Raw genomic sequence first — 27,962 nt, forward strand, 5'->3', positions numbered from 1 at the left:
TTCTTTTGCATTTCTAAGTGTATACAGTAGGTGGCACTACTATAAAAGCTATAATTCAGATTTAGTTTGACTACTCTTATCTTTTTTCACCTTTCCACAGATTCCAGCATCTAATATAAATGTATATATGTACATTTATTTCACTCTTTGTTGTTGTTTTTCTCCAAATTATGATACTGTTGACTGTAGGAGAATAAGTCACAAACTTGCCACTAGAGTTCCAGTTCCTGTATGCACAGGTTTATTCCAAACAAAATATGTCTGAATATGACTCTGCAGCCAGTGGATGGCTGCAGACTAGTTGTCTCAGTGATATACTTGTCTTAGTCTCATTAGGCTGCTTTCAAAAAAAAAAAAAAAGAAAGCTTATGTCAAAACAGTAGCTTCCAAGGGGATCTGCAGGGCCACTTCAATTCAATTCAGGCAGGCCAGCTTAAAGGTTATGGTGACTATTTTCGGGGATGTCAAAGGGACTTTCTTGAAGGACAGACACAGGGTGATTACAGGAGTTATTTAAGATGATTTTAGAAAATAGAAAAGTGCATTGGTGGAGAAAGGTCAGGAAAATTGTGTTGAGGAAATTTTTTCCACCAAGACAATGCACCTGTTTATTCTTCCAAGGTAGCAAGGACTGTCGTATGAGCATTTTATTTGAAAATTTTACCTCATCCACCCTGCAGCCCTGATCTTGCCCCTTCAGACTTTTTGTTCGTTGTTCCCAAAACTCAGTTTGAGTCCTTCAAGGCTGCCACAACTGCCATTTTGACATGGTGTAAATCAAAGAGCACAGAATTTTTCAGGGAGTTGTAGAGAGATGGGAATTATGCCTTCAGAAGTTTATAGATCTAGTTGGAGGATATTTCAAGAAATGGTAACTTCACATTTTGATACTTTTGTTTAATAGTTTCTTTGATTTTGTAGCAGTACATTTTGACTTACCTTTGTATAGTATTATTTGCTTACATTGCTAATGGAAATGTTTATAAAAGTCTTTAAGTGATCACATTGTTAATTGTCATCTGTTTTCATTTATATTATGTTTAGAAGCAGTATCACCCTGTTGTACATCCATTGGACCTAAAATGTGACCCTGATCCAGGTGAGTCAGCAGTGTTCATTAGTGGTAAAATACGGCATCAGCTTTTAAAATTTTATAGTACTCTTTGTTATAAGTTTCTGATATTCTTCTAATGGTATTAGCATCAAGGATACCATTCTTCTGAAACTAATCTACTACTGGACATCCATTTTTAGCTCTTCACTTAGGATTACAAGGATTTACTCTAAATCAGAATCTCCAGAGGAAGACCCATGAATCTAAATTTTGATAAAGCTCACTCCTGACCTAGACTGTTGTGACACCCTACCATCCCCGAAGTTCTATTAAAAATATCCTTTGCATTACAGACCAAGTTAGACTATTAAAGCCTTCTCTCATGGTCTCACTCCCCTTTCAATTATTAGCAATGACCATAGTGGCTTCTCATTTTTCACAAATAAAATTCAGTGAAAAAAAACTCCAACAATGAATTTATGAAATAGGCACACTTACATCTTTGAATGCTATTCTGTTTCCATTTAAATGTATCCTTTAAAACGCAGGGAAATAAAATTGACACAGACTTGTATAAATCCAGGAATAGAACTTGCATTGTTGAAAAATGTGTATCATAATATATTCTTAAATTGTTCCATTCTGACATTTAAAAATTTGTAGAAATCTTCCTAGGAGACTTCTTGGAATTTGATTTTGGCACTCAAAAGTGCTATTTCTGAACTGTTAGGCCAAGCAGCAACAAAAGCCAATTAAGTCCTTAGTTTATATGGATGGGATATTTAAACTTACATTTTAAGCACCTTACCTTTTTGAATCCTGAACTATTTTTCAAAACTCTCCCCAGATTCTTTTAAGAAAATGATATACATTCAGAAGGGGATTTATAAGCATAGAACCACTCTGAAATTGGTTAAAATTGCAGTACTCGATGTAGTTGACAGTCGAATTGACCTGAGCACTAGGTCATGGATAATTTAAAGGGATGTTATTATTAAGGGCCATCAAGTCTGTTCTGACTCATAGTGTCTCTATATAGGGTTTCCAAGGGGTAGTTGGTGGGTTTAAACCGCTGACCTTTCAAATAGCAGTCCAGTGCTTATCCTGCAGCGCATTACCAACCCTATTCCAGTAGTTAATGTCTACTTGTTTTGGTTTTGAACAACATAGAAACAGTGATTGCAACTTGTATCGTACACTCAAGCATTACTTTTTAGGAGAATTCTCCTCTAAAGAAACCCAGTGACTGTTTTTGTTTTTAATTATAGGAGGGAAATTTTTCTACTCAGGTCACTCTTTGGATGCTAGATAGTTTTCTTCCTGTCACTACAGTTATCAGTCATGTGATGCTAGTGAAAAATCTGGATCACATGCTTCTGACTTAAAAAGTACAGTCCAGGGAATAGTGAGAATATCTTTTGGAACAATTTTATTTTTTAAAATAATACTGTCTTTTTGTTGAAAGTTTGCACAGCATCAAGTTAGGTTCCCATTTGACAATTTCTACACAAATTGCTCAGTGACTTGAGTTACAGTTTCCACAATGTGTCCACATTCTCTTTGTGTTCTGATTGTCCCACTTCCAAAATCGGCCTTTTGGACCAATTTGGAGGAGTTGTCATTCATTATATCTTTTCATAACATTTATAAATTTGAAATACAATGTCCATTCAGTAAGGACAGTAAAATTACCTTTTTTTTTTTTTATTAGGGGGAAGCCTCATATTTATTTTTTTCCTTTATCAGTCTCATTATTTATATACAAGTATAGAAATAATTCTTGCAACATTTAGCATACAGAAATCCCCTACTAAATATCAGTTTTTCCTAATGGCTTCCATTTTAAAATCAAATGTGATTCTTACTGAGGTTCAGATTATATCTAAGTCATACTTAGAATCCAGCAAAACTTTACAAATTTTTATATATAAATCAAATAATAAAAATACTTATCAAATTAATAGCTGCATTCAGTGTGTTAACAGAAATGTTATGTTGTCCTCCAAGTGTCATAAAGTAAATACCCTGAAAGAGAAACTTACGAGGCATTATTGCAATCCTCAAGATATCTAGAATGCTTCCATTTCACTCTTCTGGCAGTAATCCTGAAAACACCATTTATTAACTCAGTGGGGTTTTCTTCACTACAAAATTAACTTTTCATCATTAGCATTATATCTATAGACAAATCACTTGTCTTCTTCACACCTCAGTCTCTTAATTAGTAAAATGGTAAATTTTAGACTTGGAACCTGGCTCTGAATTCCAGTTATGTTATTAATTCGAGGAATGTCCTGCCACTGTATTTAGTACTACTTACCAGTTGTGTGGTATGAATCAAATGAAATAAGGCTTTGTATACACTGTAACTAAAATAGTACATAAGTAGTAGTTTGTAAGGAGAAATTATATAATTAAAAACCCAAAAATACTCACTGCTGTCAATTCCGACTAATAGTGACCGTATAGGATAGTAGATCTGTGATATATGGTTTCCAAGACTGGAGTTTTACTGTCCATCTTCCATGGAATGGCTGGTGTTTTCGAACAGTTGAACTTTTGACAACAGCTAAATGCTTTAACCACTGTTCCACCAGGTCATGTTTTTAATGATAAATCCTATGCTTTATATAGGAGCTCTGTGGTGTGGCACTGTAGGATGAACATTGGACTGCTAACCATAACGTCAACCGCTCAAACCCAATAGCTTCCTGGAAGCTATACAGGATGACTATGAGCTAGATTTGAAGGCACTTAACGACAACAATATGCCTTATATAAGGAGCTCTGATGTCACAGTGGGTTAGGCATTGGGCTGCCAACTGTGTGGTTAGTACTTCCAACCTGTCATGAGGCTTTCTGCTCCCATAAAGGTTTACAATCTCTCGGAAACCCTATATAGGGTCAGTATGAGTCAGAATCAGCTCGATGACTCTTCCCATGAATCCAGAGTCCTCAGCTGCTCCCCCTCTCTATGACCCCATCTCTGACTGTCTCTTGACGTTGCTGCTTCTCTGGATAAGATCCTGCATTCTGTTTGTGCTCTTCTCCCTTGATGGTCCTACGGTCCTCTGTTTCTGGACTGCAAGATTAACCACTCCCCCGTTTTTGTTTAAAAACTTCTGCCTTTACGATTGTGACAGTTACAATTAGTCATGATAACAGTTACTCACTACAGAATCATACGAATCTTATCCCCATCTCTTTTCACCAGACCCATCTATACAAGATGAAAACTGTTCAGTGGCAACTCTTTCTTCACCTCACATACTCTTAAACTAAACTCCCTCTTGAAACCAGTCACTTTGTGCCATTATCACCCCTCATTTTAGGTAGACAATGTCTCAGTTGCCCGTCCCTATCTACCTTGTGTACAGAGGGGATAACATTGATACTTGATGTGAAGACTCCTTCCCTCTCTGTTGGTGTTTAGAGTTACTACCTCCATGAGTATAGGTCATGTTAATCAAATTGTAGCAATTTACCCTTGTTTGCTTTGTCAAAAAAAAAAATTTTTTTTTTTTGGTAATCTTCCTCTAGTTGAGTTCTGATTATCAAGTCATCGAGGCTAGATCAAATGAGCCTTGTCTGCAAGTTTGGGTGTTCTTGTGCATCTCCCCTCACTTCATATCAGCTGAAGGGTTCACTCTCAGCCCTAGCTCTCTGTGGCTAAGTCCTTGTCCATGGGCTCAAGTGTCCTCAGGTCTCACCATGCTTTGGACCAACCAGCCCTTCCTCTTCTCTCTGTCATCTCCAGGTCAACGGCAGTCAATGCACTGTGGTTGAACTCAGCCCATTTCTTCATTGCTGCCTTTCCCCCTCTTCCACTCACCAGTAGACTAATGTGGTCGCCAGGAGGCTTACATGCCTATTTGTGTGTTCCCTTTGAGTTTCAGTCTTAGAGGGGAGTTTGTCCTGAAGGAACTTAGTTGCTTGTCTTGGTGGCTTCCTGGCGAACAGCTTGCTTATTCTTGTAGTAGCCAGTCATGCTGACATTATTTGTTTTGGGTTTTTCCTGAAGATCTTTCTTTGAAGTTATATCTACCATCACTCTAGCTGATCCAGGCTGGTCTGCTTGTCCTTGCTACTGGGAGTGTCCCACCTCATAAGGTTCTGGATGGGACTCAGAATTCCACCTAAGGTCCTATACTCTGTAAAGGCTTTGCAAGAAGCCGATTTCACTGGGCAAGTTCTAGAACCACTTTTAGGTATTCCAATCACTTATAGGCTGAAGTTGGGCTTACAAGTTTTCTGTAATCAAGTTTCCCAACATTTATTTCTATCCCACTCAATTGTCTATTTTATAGTAGTAGGCAAGGAAAACCAATATTCATAAGACAGTCAAGCATTTTAGTATTATTACCCCTCTTTAAGCTATGCCTCATTTGCTGTATCCCAGAGCCCTGTTGTTCCAAGGTTGAGCATGCATCACCATTTACCTCTTTACCACTTAGGCCAGGCAACCTGTCTCAGTGTTCCCCTGTCTATCTTGTTCTTCCATGTCCTCCCCTTCTTGTATTGCCCTCCCCAACACCTGAACTAAATCCCCCACCCCAACCCCACTGTGTGGTTACTTGGTTGTTGTTGTTGTTAGATGCCATCGAGTTGGTACTGACTCATAGCAACCATATGCACAGCAGAATGAAACACTGTCTTATCCTGGGCCAAACTCACTATTGCTGCCGTGCTTGAGTCTATCGATGACCTTATATTCCATTAACTCTTCCCTCCATTTAAGACAGTCTATTTTGTCCTTTAATCTACCTGACCTTCCTACTACCTGGATCTCTGATCCTCTGTGTTTACCTTCTTTCACATTGTAATTGTTTTGATCATAGACTGATCTCCTAGATCCTCTGTTCTTATAATTTTATTCTGTTCTTGACTCTTCCATTTGTTTGAGTTCAGGGTGATGCTTCCATGTATGTGATTCTCTGGTTGTTTTCAGTTCTTGTTGATTCTCAGTCCACAGAACTTCCTTTAGGATGCTTTTCATAGCAGGGCTGGCTTTGGAAAAATACCTTAGCTTCTGTTTGTCCTGGAATATTTTGATTACACCTTTGTATTTAATTGACAGTTTTGCTGGATAGAGGATTCTTGGTTGGCAGTTTTTTTTTTTTTTGAGGGTTTTATACATGTCTCCCCATTGCCTTCTTGCCTGCATGGTTTCTGTTGAGAGATCCGAGCTTAATCTGATTTGCATGCCTTTGTATGTACGCTTCTCTTTTACCTAGCTGCTTTCAGGATTGTGTCCTTATCTTTGAATTTGGAGAGCTTGATTATTATATGTCTTGTTGATTATCTTTTAGGGTTTATCCTTCCTGGGGTTCGTTGAGCTTCTTCAGTGCTTATCTTTTTGCTTTTCAGGATGTTGGAAAATTTTTCTTCCAGAAGCTCTTCAGCTATCTTTGTGGACTCGTGTGATTCTTCCTGTTCCAGAATACCAACAATTCTTAAGTTATTCCTCTTCATGTTATCCAACATGAATCTTAGGCCGTCTTCAGATTGTTTTTACCCTTTTTTGTGTTTGCTCTTCTATCTTAGTAGTGTTGAGAAATTTATCTTCGAGCTCATTAGTTCTGGCTTCTATCTCTTCAATTCTACTTGTTTGCCCTTTCAATGTATTGTCCATTTCTGATGTTCTATTACTAATCGTTTGGACCTCTGACCTCTTTCTGTAGGTTTTGAATTATTTCCTATGCTGTATCTATCTTCCCACACACACTCTTAAATCAAACTCCCTTCTTGAAGCCTTGTAAGCCGGTCACTTCATGCCTTTATTTTCCCCTCATTTTAGGTAGCCAATGTCTAAGTTGCCCATCCATATCTACCCTGTGTACAAAGGGGATGGTATTGATATGAAGACTCCTTCCCTCTCTGTTGGTATTTTGAGCTGCTATCTCCATAAAGATAGGTCATGTTCATCAAACTGTAGCAATTTACCCTTGTTTCCTTTATCAAAAATTGTTTTCTTTTGTATCTTCCTCTAATCGAGTTTGTTTGGTAAGGTGGAGGGTCAGAGAAAAAGAGGAAGACCCTCAACGAGATGGATTGGCAAAGTGGTAGTAGCATCAATGGGCTCAAGCATGGCAACAATTGTGAGGTTGGCCCAGGATTGGGCAGTGTTTCGTTCTGCTGCGCATAGGGTCGCTATGAGTCGGTACTGACACGATGGCACCTAACTACAACAGTCGAATTCTGATTTTAAAGCCATCGAGGTTAGGTCATATGAGTACTATCTGCAATTTGGGGTTTTTTTTTGTGTGTATTTCTCTTCACTTTATATCAGCTGATGCTTCATTCTCAGCTCTAGCCCTCTGTGGCCATGTCCTTGTCTGTGGATTCAGGTGATCCTACGTCTCACCATACTTTGGACCAACCAGCCCTTCTCTCTCTCATCTCCAGGTCATTGGGAGTGTATGGAATGTGGTTGAACTCTGTCCATTTCTTCATTGCTTTCTTTCCCCGTCTTCCCACTCAACTAGTAGACCAATGTGGTCACCTGCAAGCTTACATGCCTGCTCATGAATTCCCTTTGAGTTTCAGTGTTAGAGGGGGGTTTATCCTGAAGGGACTTGATTGCTTGCCTTGATGGCTTCCTGGCGAACAACTTGCTTGTTCTTGTAGTAGCCAATCAGACTGCCATTTTTGTTTTGGGTTTTTCCTGATGATCTTTCTTTGAAGATGTATCTTCTGTCACTCTAGCTGTTCCAGGCTGGTCTGCTTGTCCTTTCTAGTGGAAATGTCCCACCTCAAGGTTGGATGGGGCTCAGGATTCCACCTAAGGTCCTATACACTGCAGAGGCTCCGCAAGAGGCCGATTTCTTTGGGCAAGTTCTAGAACCCATTTCAGGTATTCCAATCAGTTATAGGCTGAAGACGGGCTTACAAGCTTTCTGTAATCATGTTTCCTGACATTCCTTTCTATCCCACTCAAGTGTCTATTTTACTGTAGTAGCCAAGGGAACCCAATATTCATAAAACAGTTAAACATCTTATAATTATTTCCCCTCTTGAGACTATGCCTCAATCCCGGTATCACAGAGCCCTGTTATTCCAAGGTTGAGCTTGCATCACTCTTTATCTCTGTCCTATTTAGCCCATGCAAACCTGTCTTAGTGCCCCCCTATCTTCCTTGTTCCCCCCCTTCTTATGTATTGCCCTCCCAAACACTCGAACTATGATGTGTCTGCCCCCTACCCTGTGCTCTACCATCACCTCCCTCTACCTCCCCTTAACCCTCCCCTACCCCCATCAGTAATCAACAAAGAGTTTGGTTTTTTACCCCCTTTTAGTGTGGGTATCTTTTCTTAACCTTTTACAATAATGGTCTTATGCAATATTTGTCCTTTTGCAACTGATTTCTTTTCTCAGCTCAAAAATTTTCTCAAGTTTCATCCTTATTTTGTCTTGCATCAGAACTTCATTTCTCTTTATGGCTGAATACTGTTCCATTGTATATAGCACATGCTGTGTATCCATTCACCAATTGATGAGCACTTCAGTTGTTTTCACCTTCTGCTGTTGTGAAAAGTGCTGCAGTGAACATTGGTGTATAGGTTTTGTCTGTGTTCCCATTTACACTTCTGGGTTTAGAGCTAGGATTGGGATTGGGGGGTCATATAGCAGTTCTATGCTCAACTTTTTGAGGAACTACCAAACTTTTCCATAGTGGGTGTAGCATTTTACATCCTCACCAGCAACAGATGAAGATTCCAGTTTCTCTACAAGCTTTCCAACATTTGTTATTTTCCATTGTTTTGATCTTTGCCATGCTTGTAGGGGAAAGTGGCCAATTATTGTAGTTTAATAATACTTTTGAAATCAGGAAGTGTGAATCCTTCTACTTTGTTGTTCTTTTCAAGGTAGTTTTGGCTCCACCATTATCTTTTGACTCTTCTTTTCTTTTAACAGATTCATTGAAGTATGGTTTACATGCCTTACAACTCAGCCATTAAAAGTATAAAATCCAGTGACATTTAGTACATTCACCACAATTGATCTTAGAACATTTTCTTCGCTCTACAAAGAAACCTCACATCCCTCAGCCCTTATCCACAATCACCTGCATCCCTCACCCCGCATTTCTCTTAAGTGCCCTCGAGTCGGTCTGACTCATAGCGACTCTGTATAGGGTTTTTGAGGAACAGCTGCTGTGTGTGGTTCAGTGCATTATCCTGCAGCGCCCCACCAGGACACTCAGCATTTATAGCCACTCCTACTTTTCTGTGTTTCTGGATTTGCCTGTTCCTATAGAGATTTATGGAGTCCTGGTGTGGCACTGTGGGTTAATGCGCCAAATTGCAAGGTCGGCGGTTCGAGCTCACCAGCCGCTCCTCGGAAACCCTATAAAGGGTTGTTATGGGTCGAAACCGACTTGATAGCACTTAACAACAACAACATAAAGATTTATATGTATGAGATCGTATATGGTCTTTTGTTTTTATTTAACGTAGCATAACATTTTCAAGGTGGATGTAAAGTGGTAGCTCATTGGTGTGCATTTCTCTGATGGCTAAGAATGTTGAGCATTTTTTCGTATGCTTATTGGCATGACTCTTTAATTCAATTTCTCTTCAAATTATCACCTCATCAGAGCTTTCTCTGACAACTTGCATCAAATACTTACCCCACCGATAATACTTTGTCCCATTAACCTGCAATATTTTGTATTACTTACCAGTGACATTATTATCTTTTATTTTGTCACCTCTCTTCTTTTTCTTCCCTCTCCCTATTGTATTATATGTTCCTTTTAGGCAAGGACTTTGTTTTGTCAATTTCCATATGTATAGCTTTAAGATAATTAACTGGCATAGTATATTTAAATATACATTAAACATAGTTTCATATAAATGGAATCATACTAACACATGTAAAAAAAAAAACTCTGGTGAAATACAAGGATTGTTGTTGTTAAGTGCCGTTGGGTTGGTTCTGACTTATGACAACTCTTACAGGGTTTCCGAGGAGCAGCTGGTGAGCTTGAACCACCAACCTTGTGGTTTAAACTGACCTTGGAGTCCAACGCATTAACTCACTGTGCTACACCAGGACAACATCTAATTTTACACCGTTTTGCCATCTGTCTTCTTCCACTTAACCTGCCACTGCTTCAGACATCTATCCAGTATTAACCTGGTATTACTGCATTTATGCTTTTGTTTACTTATCTAATCATATGACCAGACGACTAAGACACTCTTTTAACATCACAAAGCATGAATAGGGAAAGCACAGGACATTTTTAGAGCAATGAGGCTAATCTATTTGAGTCTGTAATGGCAGCCTGTGACATACATTTATCAGAACACTTAAAGCAAGAAAACTAAACCTACTGCCATCTAGTTGATACCACCTCAGGACGACCCTGTCTATACAGGGTTTCTGAGGCTGTCAATCTTTATGGGGCCAGAAGACCTCATATTTCTCTCCTGCGGAGCAGCTGGTGGGTGTGAACTGCCAACCTTGCAGTAATAGTTCAAAACCCATAGCACCTTACAGTACAAAGAGTCTTAATGTAAATTGTGGACTTTAGTTAATAAGAATGTATCAATATTGCTCCATCAGTTGTAGCACGTATACCACAGGAATGCAAAATGTTAATAGTAGGGGAAACTGTGCAGGGAGGGTAGGGGTACATGGCAATGCTATATTTCCTGCATAGTTTTTCTGTAAGGTTAAAACAGCTCTAAAAAATGTAAGAGCTGTTAAGTTAAATAAGCAAACCAAAAAAATAAATTAAATAAAAAATGCACACACACACACATATATATATATACATAACAGCAATAGTTGGCATTTCCTCACATGATCTGGCCACTCCCCACCTCTTCAGATTCATCTGAAACCCTTTCTGCTTTAGCCACATTGCCCATCTGCCACTTCTTTAAAAGCACCTCACTTTTCACACATGCTTCTAAGGTTGGCATCTTCTCAGTTTTCTTATAATCCTATCTTCTCAGAGAGATTGTCCCTAACATGATCATCCAAATAACCTTTCCAGTTACTCTTTGTCAGCTCCAGCTCATGGTAACCGTATGTCTGTGCCATGGCCGATCCTTGGTACGTCGAGTCCATTGTTAACGGCCGAAGTGTGAGCTCCTCTCACTCAGGGTTCTCCTGGATTTCACTGACCTCTGCTTTACCTTTTTTTTTAGCAATTGGTCTTTCCTGCTGATGTATCCAAAGCAAACAAGCCTAAGTCAAATCATCTTCACTTGTAAGAAGTATTCTGGTTGAATTTCTTCTAAGACTGATTTGTTCCTTCTGGCAGTTCATGGTATGTTAGGGGGTTTTAAAAAGTTCATAGAAAAAAGGAATGAAAAGATAATGGAATTTTCCCATGATTTTTTGAAGTCCCCTCTTACTATTCTTCATCATCACTGCAGTTCAAGTGCATCAGTTCTTCGTTCTTCCCTTTTCATTGTCCAACTTTCACATGTACATAAAGTGTTTCAAGACCATGGTTTGGGTCGACCCACTGTAGCCATCAGAGTGACAGTTTTGCTTCTTAAAACTTGAAAGAGGTCTTTTGCAGCAGATTTGTCTAATGCAGTACATTGTTTTGATTTCTTGACTGCTGCTTCCATGGACATTAAGTTTTGGTTCAACCAGAATGAAATCATTGGCACCTTCAGTTTTTCCTCCATCTATCTTGTTTACCATTGCAGTTTTGAGCACTTTTATTTTCATCATGTTCAAGTGTAATTCATACTGAAGGTCTCTGGTTTTCATCATTAAGTACTTCAAGTCATCTTTATTTTCAGTTACCAAGGTTGTGCTATCTGGAATTTCACTAGAATTGTGGATAACATTATGAAGAATGTAAAGTCCAGAACCCTGTGGAGTCCTGGTGTGGTGCTGTAGGATAAGCATTGGGCTGTTACCCAAAAGGTTGATGGTTCAGACATATCATTTGCTCCTTGGAAACCCTATACAGGTTTGCTAAGGGTTGGAACTGACTCAATGGCATTTAACAACAACATCCATAATTTGTATGATCTATAAAGGAGCTCTGGTAACGTAGTGGTTACGAATTGGGCTGCGAGCCGCAAGGTAAGCAGTTCAAAACTACCAGCTGCTCCGTGGGAGAAAGATGAGGCGTTCTGCTCCCGTAAAGATTAACAGCCTCAGAAACCCTGTGCAGGGTCGCTATGAGTCGGAACCGACTCCACGGCACATAACAACAACAACAACACAGTCTTTTGGCATCTTGGTGTGGCGATGCAGGTTAATGTGCTGGACTGCAAGGTTGGTTTGAACAGCAAGGTTGGCCATTTGAGCTCACCAGCCGCTCCTCAGAAACCCTATATAAGGTCACTATGGGTCAGAACCGACTCGACGGCACTTAACAACAGCAACGTACAGTCTTTTGACTGTGGATCATGACAAGCTATGGATAACAATGTGAACAATGAGTATTTCAGAACGCTTTATGCTCATGAGAAACCTATATAGAGGCAGTCTTCAAACAGAACAAGGGGATACTGAATGACTTAAAATCAGGAGAGGTACACACCAGGGTTGTATTCTTTCACCATACTTAATCTATCTGAATGCTGAGCAAATAAACTGGATTCTTTGAAGAATGTGGCATCAGGTTTGGAGGAAGTCTCATTAAGCTACAATATGCAGATGACACAACCTTGCTTGCTAAAAGTAAAGAAAACTTAAAATATTTATTGATGAAGATCAAAGATCACAGCTTTCAGTATGGATTGCATCTCAATGTAAAGAAAGCAAAAATCCTCACCACTATACCAATAAATAACATCCATATAAATGGAGAAAAGATTGAAGTTGTGAAAGGCTTCATTTTGCTTGGATCCACCATCAACACTCAAGGAAGCAGCAGTCAAGAAATCAAGTGACATATTGCATTGGGCAAATCTGCTATACGGGATCTCTTTAAAGAGTTCTAGAGCAAAGATGTCAGTTTGAGGACTAAGGTGCACCTGCCCCAAGCCATGGTATTTTCAGTAGACTCATAGCATTTGAAAGTTGGATAATGAATAAGGAAGACTGTAGAAGAATTGATGCAGTTGAGGTGTGGTGTTAGAGAGTATCAGAAGTACCATGGACTGCCAGAAGAACAAACAAGTAAGTGTTGGAAGAAGCACAGCCAGAATGCTTCTTATAAGCCAGGATGGAGAAACTTTGTCTCACATACTTCAGACATTTTATCAGGAGAGACTAGTCCCTGGAGAAGGACATCATGCTTGGTAAAGTGGAGGATCAGTGAAAAAGAGGAAGACCCCCAACAAAATGGAGAGGCACAGTGGCAGCAGCAGTTGGCTCAAGCACATCAGTGATTGTGAGATTGGTGCAGTGTCGGGCAGTATTTCATTCTGTTATGCGTAGGGTCACTATGAGTCAGAACTGACTTGATGGCACCTAAGTACAACAACAACATACAGTCTTTGTGTAGTTGATAAAACATAGATAAAATCTCTGGTATTCTTTGCTTTCAGCCAAGCTCCATGTGACATCAGTGATACCCCTCATTCCTCATCCATTTTTGAGTCTGAGTTGAACTTTTGCCAATTTCCTGTATGTACAACTGAAATAGTTTTGGAATTATCTTTATTTCCTTATTACTGATTAAAAACCCACTGCCATCAACTCATTGTGACCATACATAAGGTTTCTGGGACTGTAAAAAATTTTTTCCTGTGAAGTGCCTCGTGGGTTTGAACTGCAGACTTCATGTAGTTGTTGTTAAGTGCGGTCGAGTTGGTTCCAACTCATCCTTACCCTGTGTAGGGTTTCCGAGAAGTGACTGGTGGTTTTGAACCACCAACCTTGTGGTTCGAACTGACCTTGCAGCCCAGTATATTATCCTGCAGTGCCACACCAGGACTCCAACCTTGTGGTTTGCAGTCCGGTACTTACCTTACAGCACCAAATTTGTGATGAAATTAAAATACAGAGCTTTTCCATGAACTTTTGAAGCCCCCGCTATTTGTATTACATAGAGCCAACATATAGCAAGCACCATGACCAGTAAATACGTTTGTTATTGTTATGTGTCGTCAAGTTAGTTCCAACTCATAGTGACCCTGTATTGGGTTTCCGAGGAGTGGCTGGTGTGTGTTTGAACTGCGGACCTTGTAGTTCACAGTCTAGTGCTGATCCTACAATGCCGTGTTGTTGTTGTTAAGTGCCATTGAGTCTGTTCCAACTCATAGGGATCCTGGTAGAGTTTCTGATGAGTGGTGAGTTTGAACCACTGACCTTGTGGTTCAAACCAACCTTGCAAGGGTCCAGTGCTTATCCTACAGCACCATGTTGTTGTTGTTATGTGCCATGGAATCAGTTCCGACCCATAGCAACCCTGTACAGGGTTTCCAAGGCTATAAATCTTTAAGGGAGCAGAAAATCTCATCTTTCTCCTGTGGCACATTTTGAACTGCTGACCGTGAGATTAGCAGCCCAATTAGGAACCACTACGCTACCAGAGCACCATATTACTCATCCGTGCATTACTCATCCGTGCATTCATTTATATTTGTTGAATATCTAGTTTTCTAGAAATATTCTAGATATGGAGAATATAATGATAAGCAACATAGAAAATAAAGATCCTTGTTCTAAGGAACTTATGCATAATTCTAGTTGTTGTTATTAGATGCCTTTGAGTCAGTTTCGACCTCTAATGACCCTGTGTAGGGTTTCTGAGGAGCAACTGGTGGAGCTGAACCACCGACCTTGTGGCTCAAACCGACTTTGCAGTCCAATGCATTAACACACAGCAGGACTCCTGTGTTATCGTAGGAGAAAATTAATAACAAGCATAAAAATAAGTAACATTGGTGCTGTGGGGAATGTTTAGATGATGGGAATTGCTTTTCTGAAGAAATGACATTTAAGCTGAGATCTGAATGGCAAGAAGGAATTTATTTACCTTGTGAAAATCAAGAAGAAGCATTAGAAAAAGTTCTTAAGAATGAGCTTAAGTATTTATGAAACAAAAGAAGACCATTGAATCTGTGGTGAAGTAAATAAGAAAGAGAGTTACAAGATGAGTTCAGGGACATGCTCAAGGCCAGATAACACAAACTCTGGGCAAGGGGTTTGAAAGTGTTTGGTGCCTTCAGAGATGTATATGGAGTGCTGAAGGAGGTGGTGCGGAGGATCATATCTTATTGGCAGACAGTTAAGCAAGAGATTCCTGCAAGGACATTCCTAATTGGGCTGCTAATCTAACCAAGCAGGTGGATTCAACAGATCTCTAATTCGTAGCATTGGGTTATATTCCAGAAAGTCATAAGTCACTACTCAGTTGTTTTTTTTCATCAGGGATGTGACTTTACAATTCATAGTTGTAAGTCATGGCTGTAGTTATCTCTTTAGAAACCAGTACTGTCCAGGCATCCTCTGTAGTACGTGTTTGCTTGTTGATACTCAAAATACATTGAAAATAGAAAGGAAACACTTAGTTGGTTCCTTTTCTGAATTTCTGAATCTGCACAGGCTCTTGAAAGTTCATGTTTCCTAGTTTAGTCGTACAATGACCTGAAAGCAAAACTGGGTTGATTACTCAATCTCTCATTTCCACTTTTTCATTTCCCTATATTTCACTAAGCAAGTGATGAGAGAAGGCAGTGTTCTCAAGGGTGCCTGACTTCCACATTTTTAAGAGCAAACTTTTTTTGGGTGGGGTGGGGAGGGTGAAGTCGTTTTGTTTTGCTTTTCAATGTCCTTGCAGGAATCTCTTGCTTAACTGTCTGCCAATAAGATATGATTCTCATTTGCCAATTGTAACGTTTTATAATCCTATGAGTAAAAGGAATGAGTACTTCCATATTGTCTTTGTTAAAATGTTCTTTGAAATTAACTGAAGAGGGTCCCTTTCTTTCCTGTTCTTCACTAAACATGTAGGATGGTAAGGAACTATCGTAAGTTTCTCTTCAGAACTAATGATACTTCCAGTCTGTAAGGCAGTTCTTCTTTCCTAATAATGCAGTCTCTGCCAAAGTCTTTAGGTAACTGTCCATGTACAGATCATTAGGTAAACAGCTATGTAAACAATTCATTTGTAAGTCTAAGCTTTGGAATTTCAAATTATTTTACCCAGAAAAAATGTTTAAATGTATTATAAACAGGCCCTAACAGCAATACCAAGTCCTTGTGTGGCACTGTGGGTTAGTGCACTAGACTGTAAAGCCTAGTGCACTAACCTTGGACTGCAAGGTCAGTGGTTCAAGTTCACCAGCTGCTCCTTGGAAACTCTCTACAGGATCACTATGGGTTGGTACTGACTCAACAGCACTTCACACAACAACAAGAATAGCAGTTATAAATAAATAAGTTCCTATAAAGACCTATTTAAAATTCAGCTGGAACAGTATACTTTTATGACTTTAAAAATTAGGAGAAAATATGTTTCAGATGTACATTAGCTCAACATTTGTATAGTCATAGAGAGTAGTCTGGATCTGTAAACACCATTGTTTGTGGTGAGAAGAGTAAATGGTGGTGCCATGAAGATGTTGCCATCAATGTCACACAGAAAGGGAGCTTTGGCATTGGGGTGCTTCTGGAGGAAGCCCATTTCCATGTCCTGCATAGCATACATGGATCAGCCTTCTGCAGGTGAGACATTCTTGGTTGTATATCAGGAGAACCTGCATGTACTGTGGAGTTGATTCCAACTCCCGGTGGCCCATATGTGTTTTACTAGAATTGTGCTCCGTGAGCTTTTCTAAAAGTAGCTGGTTTTTTGGAGTAGATCACCAGATCTTTCTTCCCAGGTGCCTCTGGGTGAACAGTCTACCAACCTTTTGGTTAGCAGTCAAGCATGTTAGCTTTTGCAGCACCAACAACTCCATTTCTATGCTCTACTGTTGTTGTTTTTGTTGTTGTTAGGTGCTGTTGAGTTGACTCCAACTCAGAGCAACCCTATGCACAACAGAATGAAACACTGCCTGGTCCTGAGCCATCCTCACAATTGTTATGTTTCATCCCATTGTTGTTGCCATTGTGTCAAACGGTCACTTTGGGAGTCTTCTTTTTCTCTGACCCTCCCCTTTACCAAGCATGATGTCCTTCTCCAGGGACTGATCTCTCATGACAACATGCACAAAGAACGAGACATGGAGTCTTGCCATCCTTGCTTCTGGTTGTTCTTATAACAAGACAGATTTGTTTGTACTTTTGGCAGTCCATGGTACTTTGATTATTCTTTTCCAACACCATAATTCAGTTGCATTGATTTTTCTATGATCTCCATTATTGATTGCCCAACTCTCAAAATGCATATGAGGCAATTGAAAATACCTCAGCTTCAGTCAGGCGCACCTTAGTTCTCCAAGTGACTTCTTTGCTCTTGAACACTTTAAAGATATCTTTTGCCTCAGATTTGCATAATGTAATACACCATTTGATTTCTTGACTGCTACTTCTGTGATCGGTGATTATGGATCCTCTGTTCCTACTAGTTAACAAAAGCAGCACTATAGGATAAGCTGTAGGACTAGCATTGGACTCCTAACCACAAGTTCAGTAATTCAGACTCACCAGTTGCTTCTTGGAAACCTTATACATGGTCATTGAGAGTCGATGCAACTTGACAGCATTTAACAACAACAGCGTGTATAATAAAGTACATTATATGTATGCATATATCTATTTTAGAAAGTTAGACATATAGGATGTAGGAAAGCATTTGCTTTGGATTCATGAAGATATGAGTTCTAATTTAGCTTTAACTCTAGATTTCTTGCTACAGATTTCTTAGCTCTCTCAGTCTCTGTTTACTCATTCTTAAAAGGCAGCTTGTGAAAACTGCCTGTCTGACAGAGTTATTAAAGGTATTCCATAAGATTAAGTTGAAGTACGAAGGGGGCATCAAGAAGTTTGTGGGAAATTTTCATCTTTTAGTTTGTTTTTCTATTAAGGTTTTGTAAACCCCCCCCCCCCACCTTCTATGTCAGCCCATATAACTATAGGAATGAGCTGTCAGAAGAATGGGTACGGAAAGCTTCTTTGCCATTGTATTTTTTGCCCCCTATTCTCTTTCCACTGAAAAAAATAATCTGTATGCAACAACTTGCCTTCAGTCTCCTACTCATGCTTAGAAAACCATTAGTATTTAGTATACTGTCTTATTGATATGGTTAGATTCCATAAACCAGGTCACTATGCAAAAATTGGTGTGTGAAAATGGAGGATGATTACATCATTGTAAACTGCCAAAGTACATCATTGTATAATTCCCAAATCATTGAGCAACATGGCCTAGTCAAGTTGCCATGTAAGTAACCATCACAGCCAGTATTACTCTCACCTCACCTCAGCGTTCATTACTGCCAAATGTACATCATGAATGCACAAAGTAGTTGGGTAGTAGAAATGTTGGATGACAAGATAGTCAATAAGTGAGGACTTGTTGTTATGAGGAGTTGTTTATGTAACTGCTTAAGCTCTACATAGCGACCCTGTATAGGGTTTCCGAGAAGCAACTGGTGGGTTTGAACTACTGGTCTTGTGGTTCACCTCCAGTGTTGATCCTACAGCGCCACACCAGGAGTCCATTATTATGACAGTATAAATCTGAGTCAGGTAATCATTACTGTGAATATATTATTTTTCTTGAACAGCTTCCCACTTGTGTTTGGAATGATAATTGCTTTATTTTTCTGTTAACTTTTTTTCCTGTTTATCTATCACTAATTCTTTCCTAAACACTTTAACAGAACTATAAAGATCCTCTCAACATGACAAACACTTCAGATTTTCCATCAAATCCATTTTGAAAACTTTCTCCTTGGAGGTACTGCACTGGAAGCCTTCTGTCCTCCTGTTGTGGACTGATTGCTCTCCAGGTGTGCTGCACGGCTTTCATCCTGTCTCTTCCTTTTGCCCTTCTCCTAGGAATTTCCTTTACTTTCTGTATTGGATCATGTTCTCTGGCTTCCATATCTTCCTCTTTGTTGATTTATTCCCTTGTTTTGGTATAGCATGTCCTTTACCATCCATCACCAAATCCTTTTTTTTTTTTTTTTTTCAGTTTTTATTGTGAGATTTACATGGGAGAACATCAGCTTTACACTCATCCTATCGTATTTCATTTCATTATAATGAGTACAGTCCCCACCATGCATTATCAAATAACCAAAGGGTACAGCACACAGGCCTGCCCCCTGGCCACCAGCACACAGCCCCTCTCTTCCCTGAGTCCAGTGTCCCCAGCCGCTCCATCTGTCCACGTCATCGTCTCTGTCTCCATCCCTGGCATCACTGCCTCTCGGGGTAGGGTCCTGCTCTCCGTTCTTCTCACTTGATGGTCCCAGTGATCTCCGCTCCTGGGCTGCAAAATCAATCACTCTCCTCCTTTTGTCAAAAAACATGTATCTCTCTGTATTTCCTAGCCTCAAAGTCAGTCCTGATGGCAATTATCCACTATTGTACTACAAGAGTCTTTATCCCCGTTTCTTTTCGCCAGCCCGGTCCCAACCAATTGGAAATCAATTAGTGGTGGTTCTACCTTCCTCTGCCCCGTCTGGAACTAGGCTCCCTCTTGAAAGCTTGTAAGCCAGTCACTTCTTGCCTTTATAGGACCCCCCATTTTGGGTAGTCAATGTCTTAAGTTGTCTATCCCTGTCAACCCTGTGTACCGAGGGGGTGGGAGTGATCCTCACTGTAAAGATTTGTTTTCTTTTTTGAGCTGCTGCATCTATAAATATAGGTAAAGTTCATCAAATTGTAGCAGGTTACTCTTTCCCGCCCTCTTCTTTCTTCTTCTAGTTGAGTTCTGATCATCCAGCCATCCAAGCCCAGTCAAGTGGGTACTATCTGCAAGTATGGGTATTCTTGTGCATCTCTCCTTACTTCATATCAGCTAGATGCTTCACTCTCCGCTCTAGTCCTCTGTGGCCTCTGGACCCAGGAGTCCCTGGGTCTTGCCATATTGCTGGCCATCCAGGTCTCCACCCAGGTTCACAGGAGTCTGTTGAATATGGTTGGGCTTAGCTCACAACTTCAGTGCTGTTTTTTCCCTCTCTTCTCCTTATTGGTGACCAGTGTGGTCACCACCAAATCCTTTTTTAAGACAAGTGTGTTTTACTGCCTTTTCCTTACCATTAGATTGACCTCTCCTTCCTGTGTGCCTGCATGGTGCCCTCTGTCATAGCCTTGGTCCTTCATTTCTGTTGAGCAGCTACTCTACATGTCACACACTGGGTACAAAACTAGGGAGTCTAAGAATAAGGGCCTGAGGTCCCATTCCCAAGGAAGTTCAGCAGAATAACATCCCGCTTCTCACTGGGGGAATTATTGCCCCCTAGTGGCTCCAGAGGAGTCCTGGTGTGGCGCTGTGTGTTAATGTGCCAGACTACAAAGCCGTTTGAACTACAAGGTCGGTAGTTCAAGCTCACCAGCTGCTCCTTGGAAACCCTATACAGGGTTGCTGTGAGTCAGAACTGACTCAACGGCACTTAACAACAACAACAACAACAGTGGCCCCAGAGTGCTCCTTGGAGGCCAGGGTGGCCAAACATTGTCTTTCATACTTCGGACATATTGTCAGGAGGGACCAGTTGCTGGAGAAGGTTATCATGTTTGGTAGGGTGGAGGGTCAGAGAAAAAGAAGAAGACCCCAGTGAGGTGGATTGGCAAAGTGGCAGCATCAATGGGCTCAAGCGTGCAACAATTGTGAGGTTGGCCCAGGATCAGTCAGTGTTTCGTTCTGCTGTGCATAGATAGGGTCGCTATGAGTCAACACCGACTCGATGACACCTAACAACAGCAAGTGGCCCTTTTGGACGTTTTGGTTACCATAATTAGGAGGATACAGCGGGCAGTGTGTATTCAAGGCCAGGAATGCTAGCTGTATGTTTACTGTTGCTGTTAAGTGCCTTCCAGTTGGTTTTGACTCATAGCAACCCTTTATAGGGTTTCTGAAGAGTGGCTGGTGAGCATGAACTACTGACCTTGCAGTTCAAACTGACTTTGCAGTCCAGTGCATTAACCTTCAGCGTCACAAGCACAGTTTTTAATAGCCCACCAGTCATTCATGTATAAAAACCTGTTTATAATTGTCCAAGCTTAAAACTTAGTTCTAGTGTGCCCACAACCCAAAGTATTCTTGGCTCGTTTTACATTGTTAAAGCTTGTGCAACAGATGGAGAACAGCTAGGGTTGATCAGTGTATAGGTTTATAGGCAAATGTGAAAACAAGTAGTCTGAAGTGTTTTAGGAATCCTTTTATTACTCACTGGCAGCACTTAGTTTCCAAGAATGCTAGTGATAGGCTCCACAAATCAGTGAGTATAGTTATCAGTGCTGCTTATAAAGAAAAACTAAGAAGATTCTATTGGGTGATAAGCTGTTTTATAAAAGTTGCAAGAGCAATGGAGAGTATGAGTGCCTTACTGTATATGTGAAAGTAAGATAACCTTTCTAGAGTACATGCTAAAAAGGATTTTGTTCATTTGTGTGTGTGTATGTTTATTTGGGAGGTCTGATATGGCGCTGTGGGTTAATGCACTCTACTGCAAAGTCAGTTTGAACTGCAAGGCCAGTGGTTCAAGCTCACCGCTGTCTTGGAAACCCTATACATGGTCACTACGAGTTGGAACTGAATCAACAGCACTTGTTTCCAAGGTCATACGTATGGTTGTTGGGAGAACTGAGACTTCACTTCCTCCTAGTGTAGGCATCATTACAACATGGCAGCACACCTCTTGCAGAGTTAGTGATCTGAGAGAGAGAGCGTGAATGCCCAAGACAGAAGTCACAGTCCTGTTTTTTTAAAAAAAAAATCTTCCTCGTAAGATGTCTCTTGAACTCGAAGCTACTCATCACACAAACCCACCCTGGTATAGTGTGGGAAGGTACTGCACAAGGGTGTGAATACCGGGATAATTGATGGCCAACTTGGACATCTGGTTACCAATGTATATGGATGCTGTTTGAGGGGTGCAAGGGAGGTGAGGGAGTAAAATACACATCACATAAAATTTACCATTTTAAAAAGTATATAGTGTTTCCCTAACATTTACAACTAATGTATAGTCCATCACCACTCTATAGTGCTAGAAGATTTTCATCACCCCTGCAGGAAGCCTCATATCATTAAGTGTCCCTTCCATTGTCAACACCTAAGCCCCAGGCAACCACTGATATACTTCCTGCCTCTCTGAGCTTTCCCATTCTAAGTAGAGTCATATAATATATGTAACCTTTTGTGGCTTGTTTATTTCACTGTCTTTTTTTTAGTATATTTTTGTTGTTGTTAAGTGCTGTCGAGTTGGTTCCAACCCATAGCGACCCTGTACAGGGTTTCCGAGGCTGTAAATCTTTACGGGAGCAGAAAGCCTCATCTCTCTCCCGCGGAACAGCTGGTAATTTCGAACTGCTGGCCTTGCGGTTCACAGCTCGATTCATAACCACTACGCTACCAGAGCTCCTTTTTTCAGTATAGCATGTTGTTAAAGTTCATCCACGTTGTAGCATGTATCAGCACTTCATTCCTTTGTATGCCTAAATAAGATCTAATTGGCTTATAAACATGCAAAAACACACTGCCATCAAGTTGATTCCAACTCGTATCGATCCTGTTGGACATAGAGCTCTGCTATGTAAGGTTTCTGAGGCCGTAAATCCTTACAGAAGCAGACTGCCTCATTTTCCCCTGGCAGCAGGTAGTAGGTTCCATCCACCAAACCTTTTGGTTAGCAGCCCAGTGCTTAACCCACTACAACATCAGTGTTCCTTTAGTTGACTTAGGGTATTGTTAAAATCTATTTTCTAATTGCTGTTGCACTTCTACTTCCAGCCATTATCGATAGTGGGATATTGAAGTCTGCCACTAATACTGTAGAATGGTTTAATTATGTATTTGCTTCATAAATTTTGGAACTCTTGTTATTTGGTGCATATATGTGTGTAATTGTTTATCTTTTTGATGGGTTGACAGTTTTATCAATTTGTAATGTTCTTTTTGCTCACATGTAACACTATTTTATTTAAAGTGTACTTTGCTGAAATTAGTGCAGAGTTCTGGTATGGCACTGTAGGATAAGCACTGGACTGCCAACCACACAGCCAGTGGTTCATAGCCACCAGCTGCTCTTTGGAATTCCTATACAGGGGTGCTATGAGTTGGAACAAACTTGACAGCACTTAACAAGAGCAACAACAAACTCTGCTTTCTTTTGGTTATGATTCACATAGGATATATTTTCCTTTCTTTTTACCTTTAAAAAGAAGGTCTGTATCTTTGGATCAAAAGTGAGTCTCTTTATGTAACCAGTCTCTGGTAGTCAATAATACTGTGTCCCTCCTAATGACTCTACATTGGCTTGAGCCTTTACAAAGTTTCTAGTGAGAATGACTCTTTTATTTCATAATGGAAAGGTTTTTCTTAGCCCCACTTTCATTTAGAGTTGTAGTATGATTTTCTGTTCCTAAGTAGGCAGTCCCCAGGTTACAAATGGGCCCTTAGTTATGAGCCAACCCCCATAAAGTCTATTATGTTAAAAATTTGAGCTATACACAATGGTTCATAATAACAAAGGGGGAGTCTTCTGCACATCAAAACATTATTATTATTGTGTTAAAAATGTTTTCGTGTATCTGGAAGTGTTTTCTTACTGATTTTTTTTTAATGCATATATACACTCAGAAAAACATTTATTTGACTAACTGATGTTAGATGTGAACCATACCTAACTGTTCAGAATTACAAACAGATTTCTACATAAAGATAGATTTAGGAACAAAATTAATTCGTAATCCAGGGACTACCTGTATGTAGTTTGAAAATATTAGAAGAAAATAAAACGCAAGGCATGTGCAAAGCATCCAAAAAGCAAGGAAAGATACGTTGATATTACCGGTGAATCTATTCCAGATGGGTTATTTTTGCCTAGAAATCTATCGAGGTATGACCTCTGTGCAGTGCATGATTGTGTATTATAAGTTCAAATATGTTTTACTTTTCTAAGATTAATAGTAAGACAAAAATTAAATATTAACCTTTTTTTTTTTTTTTTAAAGGTGATCATAGTGCTTGAAGATGGTAAACATAGTAAATAATAAATAGAATGAGCATCAGGCTTTTCTTTTTTGTTGTTAAGTGCCATCGAGTCAATTCCGACTCATAGTGGCCCTGTATAACCTTATATACAGGTTTTTGAGGAACAACTGGTGAGCTTGAACCGCCAACCTTGCAGTTCCAGCCTACCTTACAGTCCAGCGCATTAACCCACAGCACCACATCGGGTCTTCAGGCTTTCCTTTAGGGGTGTACAATCCAGGGCTACTCATAATAGAATTCTTAATTTTCTGCCATCTTATACTTTTACAGCCTTTGGTGTTACTTACTATTTAATGTTTTCAGTCCTTATTTACCTAAAGACACTTGTCGTAGTAGATTACAGATCATTCCAAGATTAACTAAGGTGAATAGTCCTAACAACTTTTTGTCCAGATAGTATGTGCAGGTACTCTCTTTTATGATTTGATATTAGAATAAAAACTAAAATACATTGTTCGGTGGTTTCTTTGCAGCTTCTCGTATGGAAATTTTGAAAAACCGAGGGAAAACAATAGCTAAGGAGATCAGTGAAGCCATGAAGGTAAATGCTACCTACTAAAAACTGTAAAATGAACAGATTGCATGACTAGGTAGGCTGCTCTCAGCATGCATATGTGTATTTGCCTACTGAAACAGGAATCCTCAGTAGTCTTTAAATTAATCTTTAATGAATTTGTTACATGACAGTGATACTTGGAGTAGTTACCACTTATACCACATTCCTAAGGAGCCCTGGTGATGCTATATGGTAAGTCTTGACTATATGGATAAGCACTGGACTACTAACCAAAGGTCAGCAGTTCTAACTCAACAGCAGCTCCATGAGACAAAGATGAGTCTGTCTGCTGCTGAAAAGATTACTGTCTCAGAAGCCCTATCTAGGGTGGCTATGAGTCAGAATTACCTCGAATACAGTGGGTTTGGTTGGTTTATCAGGTGCCTACTGTGTGCCAGGAGTCCTGGTATGGCACAGTGGGTTAATGCACTCGACTGGAAAAGTCGGTTTGAACCACAAGTTCAGTGGTTCAAGCTCACCAGCCAGCCATTCACTGGAAACCCTATACAGGGTCACTATGAGACAGAACCTACTTGAAGGCACTTAACAACAACAATAACAACTATGTGCCAGATATTAATTATACCTGGTTTCATTAATGATTGGCTGTATTATTGGGTTCTGAGTATTAGCAACCTATCAAACAACCTTTGATAATACGAATGTTGTTAGCAATCAAGTTGGTTCTGACTCATAGTGACCCTGTAAAGGGTTTCTAAGAAACAGCTGGTGAGTTTGAACTGCCGATCTTGTGGTTCAAACCGACCTTGCAGTCCTTGCAGATGAGGACGCGAGCACAGAGAGGTTTGTTGGTTTACCAAATAAGTAACAGAGCCAGGATTTAAGCCCTGGAAGTGTGACTCCAGAACCTTTATTTTAAACCACTGTGATATACTGTATATCCAAATTAGGAGTGTTAATATCCATAATAAACTTATTTATATTCTAGAAGTTTATTTTACCCTAAACAGGATAACCTTCGTATTTCTAGTATATGGAAATTATTTTAAACTCCTTCAGAATCTCTCTGTTCTGATGGTGATTCTTTTGTGGTTTGTTTTGATACCATGATTTTCTTTTGGCCAAGGTTTTATATAAAATATATTCTTTATCAGGGATTGCCGAACTGTTGTTGTTGTTGTTAGGTACTGGAGAGTTGATTCTGATTCATAACGACTCTGTATAGGGTTTCTTAGCCTCATCTTTCTCCCATGGAGTGGCTGGTGGGTTTGAACTGCTGACCTTTGGTTAGTAGTCCAGTGCTTATCCAACAGTGCCACCAGCACTCCTTTCACAGTTTAGTAGGTGAGAGGGATTTCAAAGCACAGGGCCAAATCCAGCCCACTGTCTCTTTTTGTAAATAAGCTTTATTGGAACACAGTCATTCACTTATTGTCTATGACTGCTTTTGTGCTACAGTGTGGAATTGAGTACTTGTGACAAAAATCCATATGCAAAGTCAAAAATATTTACTATGTGGCCCTTTATCGGAAAAATGTATGGATTCCTTCTCTTAATTATTAGATTTATAAAACACTCATTATCCTAAAATTGTTATAGGAAAGTTCATTTGGATATGAAAATTTTTGCTCTGAATTTCCATTACCTCTTTTTCTGTGTTAAGTTTTATTTTACTATCAAGAATTATAGGAACAAAATATCTTAGTCTTAATTTTCAGTTAAAATTGCTCAGGCAAAACTGGTATTTTGAAGGTAAAGTTGAATATCTACGACCCCCAAAATTTGGTCTCAGGAAAAGTCTTGATCTGAAGAATTAAAATTCGAGAGTGTTGTCTATCTATGTCTCTGTGTGTTTGTATGTTTGAACCTGAGATTCACTTTGGGTATTTTTTTTTTTTAAGTCTTTGCCTGCATTAATTGAACAAGCAGACGGATTTTCCCAAGTTTTAAAGATGCAGCCTGTTATTCAGCTCCAGAGGGTCCACCAAGAAGTCTTTTCCAGTTGTAATAGGAAACCGGATGCTAAACCCGAGAGTTTTATAACCCAAATAGAAACCACACCAACAGAGACTGCTGCCAGGAAAACCACTAACGTGGTACTCAAAAGGAGGAGACCTAAAGACTGCCCTCAAAGAAAATGGTATCCACTGCGGCCACAGAGAATTAATCTTGATACATAGACTCCTTTTTTGGATCCTGGGAGTTGAAAATAGATGCTATCAAAAATCAAACTATAAACAGGACTTTATTTAAAACAACCAATAACTCTTCAGTGATTCATTTATGTAGTGGCTCTATGCTGGGATATGATGTAATAGTGTATTTCTTCACCATTTCATCTACAGTAGATGCAGTAGATGAAAAAGATTTTTTTTTTTTTTTTAAATATTGGCACAGAGCCCATCGTTGAGCAATAAGAGTGTAAATTTTTATTGTTCTCAAATGCCACTAACTCTTGGCTACTTTGTAGCTTTTCATGAGTGATGTATTCTTTCGTTTTCCCTGATAATGCACCCTTCTATAAAAAGAGTTGTGTAATAGTCGTCTCTGTTGAAAGTGCAAAGCAGCAGATAGAGTGTTTTATTGTAGATGCAGTTTGATTTATTAATTTAATTTTCAAATAACAAGACTGGATTTGGCTTTGACTTAATTTGACTAATTCAGCTACTTTGGATTTGTGGGGTTAATTTTAGGATTATTGGTTTTTGTTTTGTCTTTTAAGATTTAAAGAAGAATACTATTTTTATGTAGGAATTCCTCTTACAAATAAAAATTGACATGTAACCAATGTTTCCTGCCCAAACTTTGATTTTTCAAAGACTCTTTAATTCTTAAACATAATTTGACTTGGAACTAATAGGTTCTTTTGGAATTTTTGATTATTGCTTCATACATAATTCTAGTTCTAAAATATGTGATCCAATTAATCTATTGACAGATTGTCATTTTGGAATAAATATATGCAATCATATTGAACTAGTCTATATTGAAACATATGTCTATATCAATTATGTAATCATTGGTAGAAATCTGAGAAAACTGTTTTGCCTATACTTTTTTTTTTAATATAATTTAATGCATTTTAATAGCAAACATACAGGAACAGTACACAGACAATGTTAAAAATGTACTTTCAGGTAGGACAACTCAGAAATGTATAGTGAATGGATAGAATCTACCATATATAAAAATGCTACAAACACTATTTAGTTGCTGTCAATAAGACATTTACTTGTTTTTTTTTTTAAAAAATGCAAATGCTGGCATTGTCCAGAAAAATTTAACAGGTTTATTTGTAATTGTTATAAAGTTCAACTGCTGAAACTTGTTCACTGAAACATTTTTAC

The 27,962-nt window shown here is 39.3% G+C and overlaps 1 protein-coding gene across 1 annotated transcript in view; it reads left to right on the top strand.

Moving 5' to 3' along the window:
* Nucleotides 1–26,795, top strand: part of NSL1 (NSL1, MIS12 kinetochore complex component) — a 47,400-nt gene extending 20,605 nt beyond the window's left edge. Inside the window, exons 4-6 of the mRNA XM_006834017.1 lie at nt 1,045–1,099; nt 24,572–24,639; nt 26,517–26,795. Of these exons, the coding sequence (XP_006834080.1) occupies nt 1,045–1,099; nt 24,572–24,639; nt 26,517–26,795 (402 nt within the window). The remainder of the gene's footprint in view (nt 1–1,044; nt 1,100–24,571; nt 24,640–26,516) is intronic.
* Nucleotides 26,796–27,962: the final 1,167 nt, after the last annotated feature.

Source organism: Chrysochloris asiatica, unplaced genomic scaffold, assembly GCF_000296735.1.
Source record: "Chrysochloris asiatica unplaced genomic scaffold, ChrAsi1.0 scaffold00009, whole genome shotgun sequence".
NCBI classification, from domain to species: Eukaryota; Metazoa; Chordata; class Mammalia; order Afrosoricida; family Chrysochloridae; genus Chrysochloris; species Chrysochloris asiatica.